This window comes from Mercenaria mercenaria, chromosome 10, assembly GCF_021730395.1.
Source record: "Mercenaria mercenaria strain notata chromosome 10, MADL_Memer_1, whole genome shotgun sequence".
NCBI classification, from domain to species: domain Eukaryota; kingdom Metazoa; phylum Mollusca; class Bivalvia; order Venerida; family Veneridae; genus Mercenaria; species Mercenaria mercenaria.
The window spans coordinates 32,812,879-32,821,476 of record NC_069370.1 but is presented as its reverse complement, the minus strand read 5'-3'; the positions used below and the strand labels follow the sequence as shown (position 1 = coordinate 32,821,476).

The window sequence follows — 8,598 nt, the reverse complement described above, 5'->3', positions numbered from 1 at the left end:
GGATCATCCTGGCTATCTACAGAGTCAGCTCTGTCCAGCAGGGTCACTCCTGATGTATTACTCTGCAATCAATATATTGCACTATATAATCATATATTCATACGCAAGAAAGTATTCCCAGTACCATAGGCCCATCTAACGGTATCCTTACGGTATAGCATTATATAGTTTTTCTTACTATATAAATGCTATAACATAAGGATACCGTTAGATGGGGCCTGTGCCCAGTACAAGCAGAGTTACAATCTACAGAATAACTTTCTTTCCTGATTAACTACACATTCTGTACATTTTAAAGCAAATATTAATTTGGAAAGAAAATGGTAACAAATTTTTATTTTTCTTTTACTTTTTTGAACAAGCAAAGAAGGATATATATCAGAAATAGTTTAACCTTAACACTGCTAAATTTCTATAATAAACTTGTCCATCTTTCAAATTTGGACAATACTTCACATCAACTGTTAAAAGGGGTGCTTACCATAAGATACTGACTGAATAGCGAACAGTGCAGACCAAGATAAGCCTGCACGTTTGTGCAGACTGACCTTGGTCAGCTCTGGTCGCAAAGGCAGAATCAATTGTGTCCAGCATGTTAATGGTTAAAAACAATTGAATACTTTCATCAACAATAGTTTTATCACTGTCATTGGATGTATTTGTGCTTACTATATCTCTGTAATAAAAAAAAACACAACATGTACCAGTAATAGAATCGTATTCTATAAAAAAAAATGGAAACATTTCTGATACGGACTTCATGCATTTTAACCGCGCCATGAGAAAACCAACATAGTGGCTTTGCGACCAGCATGGATCCAGACCAGCATGCGCATCCGCGCAGTCTGGTCAGTGTCCATGCTGTTCGCTGACAGTTTTTCTAATTACTAGGCTTTGAAAGCGAGCAGCATGGATCCTGACCAGACTGCGCAGATGGATCATGCTGGTCGCAAACCCATTATGTTGATTTTCTCACGGCATGGCTCATTTAATAACACAACCCTGAGTATGGCAAGTTGATTATAACTTTTGACTAGTACAAACTTGATAATTTACATTATACCAGCATTCTTTACATAAACAAGTAGCAGTTCTGCAGTGACAATATACAGAAGTCCCCTACAGGTGGAAAACATTAAATAGTGACCTTAACCTTTGACCAATAACCATGGGTCATGTGTGTGACACATACTAGTAATCTAATTATGGGAAACATTTCTGTGTAGTTACAAACAAAAGAAGAATGATGACCATATATCACCCACCTGTTAAACTTGGCCTTGGAATCATCAACATAAAAATTCTGACAAAGTTTCATGAAGATCGGGTCATAATTATGGTCTTTGATTTGAGTGGGTGACCTAGATTTTGACCCCTCATGACCAATTTTCGATTCGAACTTGGCCTAGGAATCATCAAGATAAATATTCTGACCAATTTTCATGAAGATAGGGACATGAATGTGGCCTTAAATAAACAGTGTTAACAAGCTTTTCCTTTGATTTGAGTGGTGACCTAGTTCTTTACCCAACATAAACCAGTTTAGAACTTGGCCTAGGAGTTATAAAGATAAACATTCTTACTGAGTTTCATAAAGACAGAATCATAAATGTGGCCTCTAGAGAGTTTTAACAAGCTTTTTCTTTTATATGAGCAAGTAATTTTTGATCCCACATGAGTTTCAAATTTGCCCTAGGAATCATTAAGATAAACATTCTGACAAAGGTTCATGAAGATAGAGTCATAAATATGGTCTCAAGAGTGTCAACAAGCTTTTCCTTTGATTTGAGTGGGTGACCTAGTTTTTGACCTCGTAAGACCCAGTTTTGAACTTGGCATAGCAATCATCAATATATAAATTCCATCTAGTATCATAAATCTGGCCTCCAAGTTGTTAACAAGCTTTTCTTTTGATTTGACCTGGTGGCCTAGTTTTTGACTCCACATGACCCAGTTTCGAATTTAGTCTAGAAATTACCAAGATAAACATTCTGTGCAAGTTTGTCAAAGCCTAAATGAAACCTCTATATGGTTGGAAGAGCCAAAATAGAAAAGTTTGTCCCTTTCAGGAGCAGAAACTCTAGAACCAATGACTGGATCTAGCCGATTTTCAAAGGAACCGAGATCTTATTGTAACTGAAGTTGTTTGTAAGTGTGGTCAAATTGAAATGTCACTTCTCTTGTATTCACAAGACAAAAGTTAACAAATGTCGGCTTTTTCAGGGGTCCGTCAGGGGCTGTAGCTCACAACCCTATGATTGGGTCAGACAGAATCATCGAAAATCCAAGATCTATTGTTGCTAACAACATTTTGCAAGTTTGAATCAAATCAAACTAGAGTCACAGGAGTGACCACCACAATATGGCCTTGTCACAGAACTAAGCCAATGTCAAAGCTGAACTTATTTGACCTTTTACCTACTGACCTCAAATTCAGCTGGTCATGATCAACCTCCCTATGAAGTTTCAAGATCCTCGGCCCAAGAGTTCTGAAGTTATTGTCCAAAAAAGGTTTAAATGTTCCGGGTCACTCTGACCTCTGACTTTTGGAACTCAAAATCAACACAGGTCTTCCGCTGGTTATGATTAACCTCCCTATTAAGTTTCGTTATCCTAGTCCCAAGCGTTCAGAAGTTATTGTCCTAAAACAGTTTAAATGTTCTTGGTCACTGTGACCTTGACCTTTGACCTTGTGACCTCAAAATCATTAGGGATCATCTGCTGGTCATAACCAACCTCCCTATCAATGTTCATGATCTTAGGCCTAAGCCTTCTCAAGTTATTATCCAGAAACCGTTTAACTGTTTCGTAATATTGTGACCTTGCCCTTTGACCTACTAGCCTCAAAGGCGAACTTGATGTGTGTTCAGTCATGTTACGCCTGTGTACAAAAAATTATGATCCTAGACTCAAGTGTTCTCAAGTTATCATCCGGAAACCGTTTAACTGTTCCGAGTCACTGTGACCTTGACTTTTGACCTACTGACCTCAAGGTCGAAACTGACCTGTATTTTATGATATTACACCTGTGTACCAAAATTTATGATCCTAGTCCAAAGTGTTCTCAAGTTATCATCCAGAAACCATTTAACTGTTCTGAGTCACCATGACCTTGACCTTTGACCTACAGACCTCAAAGTCAAACTTGAACTGTATTTTATGCTGTTACACCTGTATACCAAAAAATATTTAAATCGGTCAAGCCTTTCATGAGTTATCATCCAGAAACCATTTTACTGTTCAGGGTCATTGTGACCTTGACCTTTGACCTACTGACCGCAAAGTCGAACTTGACCTGTATTTTCTGATATTACACCTGTGTAACCATGAAACCATGAAAACCAACGGACTGACCGACAACCAAGCTCACTTCTATATACCCCTCCCCCCACTCCAAACTTCGTTTTGTGGGGATATAACTATCAATGAAGTCTCTATATGGCTGCAAAAACCAAAATAGCAACTTTTGGCCCTTTAAGAGGCCAAACTCTGGAATCTATGATGGAATCTGGCTAGTTTTCATAAGGAACAGAGATATTATGCCAATACAAGTTGTGTGCAAGTTTGATTAAAATCAATTGCAAAATGTCTCTATCGTATTCACAAGAAGTTGTGGATAGACGAAATTGCGGTTGGACGACGGACAAAAGGCGATCACAAAAGCTCACCTTGTCACTATGTGACAGGTGAGCTAAAAATGTAAGTGGAAACTATTTAAGCAGACAGTGGAAAATGGAATCTTGGAAAGATTTATTTATAGGCAATTAATAAAGACTCAGAGGGCAATGGATAGTTTGGTGGTTTTAGTGAAAGCTGTTGATGTACAAGGAAATTGTAAAAGTAAACATACAAATAGAATATTACTTTTGGGAAAGACATTTAAGATATATCACTATATATAGGACCATTAATATAAGGGACTGAGTGCAAATGGTTATCATATACAATACATTGATATCAGAGTTACTTCCCTTGAAAAAATATTTTTTGAAACCAAAAGAGGAAATTATATCAGTAGGAAAATATATAATCACTAACTACGTAGACATTTAAATTTTAGTTTTCTGTAAATTTACCAGGTCAGTTATTCCATTTCTTATCTTTAATAACTTCTTCTTACCATATTTTAGTACTTACTTTATTAAAAATTAACTGCTCAAATTAAAATATGTAAAAATATGATGTTTACAAATCCAGGAAAAAAAGAGTGAAAATTACATAACACAATCATGAAAATATTTTATGAAGTCTGTCATGTTTAAAATCATATTATTTCAGGATGTTTCATACCCCAGATTACTATCACAATATATCCATGAGACTATCTGAGGTACTGGATGACATTGGAGTAACTGAAAATATTGTGACGAAGAGGAGGAGGACACATTTACTGAGAGAAACTATGCTCACAATCCATCTCAGAACAATTGGTGAACAAACTACTGTTTATAACTTAGGCAGTCGATCAGAAGGCACCACAACACTAGGACTGCAATCAGATTTTGACAAACTTGGATGTATCAATCATAGCATTGTGATACAGGACTGGTCTGAGTGGACTCCAGGTAAATTTAACTTCCTGATGATCCAGAATGAAACAACACCGCCTGGTTATTGTCGTCTGCAGTGTATTAGTCCTGATGCTCCACTTCCTGTAACACATGAAACAGGCGATGACTTCGTAGATGATACACAAGGACGGATCTTGTTAAAGAACACAATAATTGAAATTATCATGATACAAGGAGACCAGCGACAAGGACCATCACTTGCATCAGCTGCAGAACCAGGTTTTATTGCTAAAGACTCTGTATTAGCATTACCTTGCAAATCATGGCCCCAGTCACCAAGAGCTTGGCTGCATCAGCAAGAAACAAATATATGGCCAACAGCAGAAATGAGGAGATATACAAAATCAACAAAGTGTTTTTTAGTTGGTGTTGGCAGCAGAGCAAGTGAAAATGCAGCCATTGAATGGAGATTTTCTACCTCATTAGCTGAACGCTGCTTGGTGTTCAGTTTGAATATTACACAGATAAAATGCTATGTCTTAATGAAAATGATTCTTAAAACATACATGTATATTAGTGCTGAAAGTTACATCTCAAGTTTTATGTGTAAAACTGTTTTATTTCACTGTATAGCAAGTAAACCTTCATGTGTATGGAAGGAGTGTAATATATTAAACTGTTTAAATTACTGTCTATTTACACTGAACAATTGTTTATTGAATGAACACTGTCCCCATTTTATTGTTCATGAAAACAATTTAATGGCAGGAAAATTTTCTGCTGAAGTTAAACAGCAGTTACTTGAAAGAATGTCAGCTTTGATACCATCTGATGGCATTTCTCTTTTTGGAATTCAGATTGACAACCTTGGTGAAAGACTTCAGATTAAGCTCAATATGATAAATGAAGTACATCATGATATACTACAGCCAGATGAGTATACAAATCTTGTAATGGGTAATTTATTAACTAATACAGCTCGACTTGTTTTAGAAATAGAGCAGGTAGGAGATAGAAATTTAGAAACACTATTACCTAAAGTGATACAACTAGAAAGATACTACAGAGCTGGTGACATTTTAGGAAAGACAGCATGCAGACTTCTAATACCTCTATTCTGTACCTCAATAGGATCTCTGATAGCCTCACAGAACATTCAAATTAACAGGACAGTTTCTCCTCAAGCACTTAGATGGATTGAAGCTGGACTGGACTCAGATTTTGCTTCAAGCAGACTAAAACTTGCATCTATTATGTTCTGTGTAGGCAATGCAGAAATAACTGCTTTAATTCTTTCTCATATAGAAGAGCAATATAAAATAGAAGTTATCAGGCCCATATGTCGCTGCTATAAATTCAATACACATTGCATTAAGGCAGGATTTTGTCAGCTTTCTAGTCAATATGGTGTAGAAGCTTTAATGTATATTGTTGCATTTTGTGTAAAATTTTTCACCACTTCAGAAATAAACTGTGTACCACATGAACTTCAGTATGAAATGTTTAGGTCAACACAAGAGGACCTGCTACATAGGGGTAGAGGTGATAACTGGATGGACTGTGCTGTGGTAGACTCACTTCCATATCTTTATTTTCTACAATACAAGACGTACAGTTTCCTACAGAGACCCGAGGAACAGCAACAAGCACTGACCAAACTTGGCTGGGTCATTAATACAGAATGCAGTCTTGGACACAGAGAAACAGCACTAAACTTACTAGGACAGTGCTTGGAACAGGAGAACAGACATGCTGATGCTCTACAGTGTTACATGTCATCTTTAAGCCTCAGAGAAAGAAACAATGCTGCTAGATTTCATATATGCCGGTGTTTGGCTATTATAAACTCATAAAGATCTGCCTACCTGAACTGACTGGTGATTCTGATTTTCAACTGACACAATGACAGAAATACTTCACACTTTTGTTTAAAAAAAAAGAAGCTATTATTCTTGTTATGAGCCAGTCAGCTTGTTGTGAGTCAATGTCCCCATTGGCAATAAGTTGAAAAACTTTATGGGTTATCTTGTGGTATATATATGGTTCTAAATTTATATATGTTAGAAAAGGGTTATTTTTTGTTTGCTTGCTTTTTAAATCAATTAGAGATATAACATGTAGCTATTTCTGTGATACAATTTGAATGTTTGCTTGTATTGGAGTTATTCTTAATGTGATATTTGTAATGTTTGTAATCATGACATATGAGCCGCGCCATGGGAAAACCAACATAGTGGGTTTGCGACCAGCATGGATCCAGACCAGCCTGCGCATCCGCGCAGTCTTGTCAGGATCCATGCTGTTTGCTTTTCAAGCCTATTGGAATTGGAGAAACTGTTAGCGAACAGCATGGATCCTGACCAGACTGCGCGGATGCGCAGGCTGGTCCGGATCCATGCTGGTCGCAAAGCCACTATGTTGGTTTTCTCATGGCACGGCTCAATTATATATTCACGAATAAATCTATCTATCTATATTATCTACACTTCTCAGGAATAATTCTTAATGAGAGCGAATATCAGTAAAACTTTGTCACCTATTTTATCCACCCTTCAGAAAAGGTTATCATACTTGCAGTTATAGTGCGTTTTAATCAACTTGGCAGGACGGGGCTTCGCAACAGTCCATTGCATTATTGTGCAGGACATGTGGTATATTCAGCAACCTGATTTCTTATTCAGTGGTCATCTGCCTTACATTGTAACCAATGTAGCGTTGAATTTTAGTCATCAGTTTGCTCTACCTATTTTGCTTGTGTGTTTTTTTTTTTTTTTTTTTTGAGATTACCATTATTTGCATAAGTCAGAGATTAACTCCGCCCTGCCAGGTCAAATAAAATGCACTATAGGTACATCAAATTTCACAAATACTGTGTACATGTACACTGAGATAAAAATAATCTTACTTTAAACAAGAAATCACAGAGTGATCTTGGCGCCCACCATTGAGCCATTTTTGAATGTTCTAAATTTCAAGACTAGATCAAGGTCAAAATCAATGTCAAAGTTCATTCAGTACACAAAACTGTGCATGTGGTCCAAATTTGAAGCTGTAGCTTGAGAAATGTGAAAGTAGGTCACTAGATCAATTTCAAGGTCAAAGTTCATTTCTGTATACAAAACTATGCATGTGGTCCAGATCTGAAGGCTGTAACTTGAAAAATGTGAAAGTAGGTACTAGGTAAAAATCGAGGTCAAATTTCAATTCAGAACACAAAACTATGCATGTGGTCCAAATGTGAAGCCTGTAGCTTCAAAATGTGAAGTAGGGCACTAGGTCAATGTCAAGGTCAAGGTTTATTTCGGTACACAAAACTATGCATGTGGTCCAAATTTGAAGGATGCAGCTTAAGAATTGTGAAAGTAGGTCACTAGGTCAAAATCAATGTCAAATTTCATTTCAGAACACAAAACTATGCATGTGGTCCAAATTTGAAGCCTGTACCTTCAAAAATGTGAAAGTAGGTTACTAGGTCAATGTCAAGGTCAAAGTTTAATTATATACACAAACCGATGCATGTGGTCCAAATTTGAAGGCTGTAGCTACAGAAATGTGAAAGTAGGTCACTAGGTCAATCTCAAGGTCAAAGTTCATTTCAGTACACAAAACCATGCATATGGTCCAAACTTTAAGGCTGTAGCTTGAGAAATGTGAAAGTAGGTCATTAGGTCAAAATCAATGTCAAATTCCATTTCGGAACACAAAACTATGCATGTGGTCCAAATTAAATGTGAAAGTAGGTCACTAAATCAATGTCAAGGTTAAATTTTATTTCAGAAGACAAACCTATGCATGTGGTCCAAATTTGAAGGCTGTAGCTACAGAAATGTGAAAGTAGGTCACTAGGTCAAGATCAAGGTCAACTCATGTCAAGGTTCATCTAGCCACTCAATACTATACATAAGGTCCAAATTTGAATGTTGTAGGTTATGACTAGAAGATTTTTAAAGTTTTTCCCTATATAAGTCTATATAAACCATGTGACCCCCGGGGTGGGGACATATTTGACCCTAGTGAGATAATTTGGAAAATCTTGGCAGAGGACCACTAGATAATGCTACATACCAAATATCAAAGTCCTATGCCC

The 8,598-nt window shown here is 36.9% G+C and overlaps 1 protein-coding gene across 1 annotated transcript; it reads left to right on the top strand.

The window, feature by feature from the left end:
* The first annotated feature begins 3,994 nt into the window (after positions 1 to 3,994).
* On the top strand, positions 3,995 to 6,659 carry LOC123560435 (uncharacterized). The gene is made up of 2 exons (XM_045352628.2): positions 3,995 to 4,079; positions 4,279 to 6,659. The coding sequence occupies exon 2, from the start codon at positions 4,280 to 4,282 to the stop codon at positions 6,362 to 6,364; it is 2,085 nt and encodes a 694-aa protein (XP_045208563.2). The 5' UTR covers positions 3,995 to 4,079; position 4,279; the 3' UTR covers positions 6,365 to 6,659.
* The last annotated feature ends 1,939 nt before the right edge of the window (positions 6,660 to 8,598 follow it).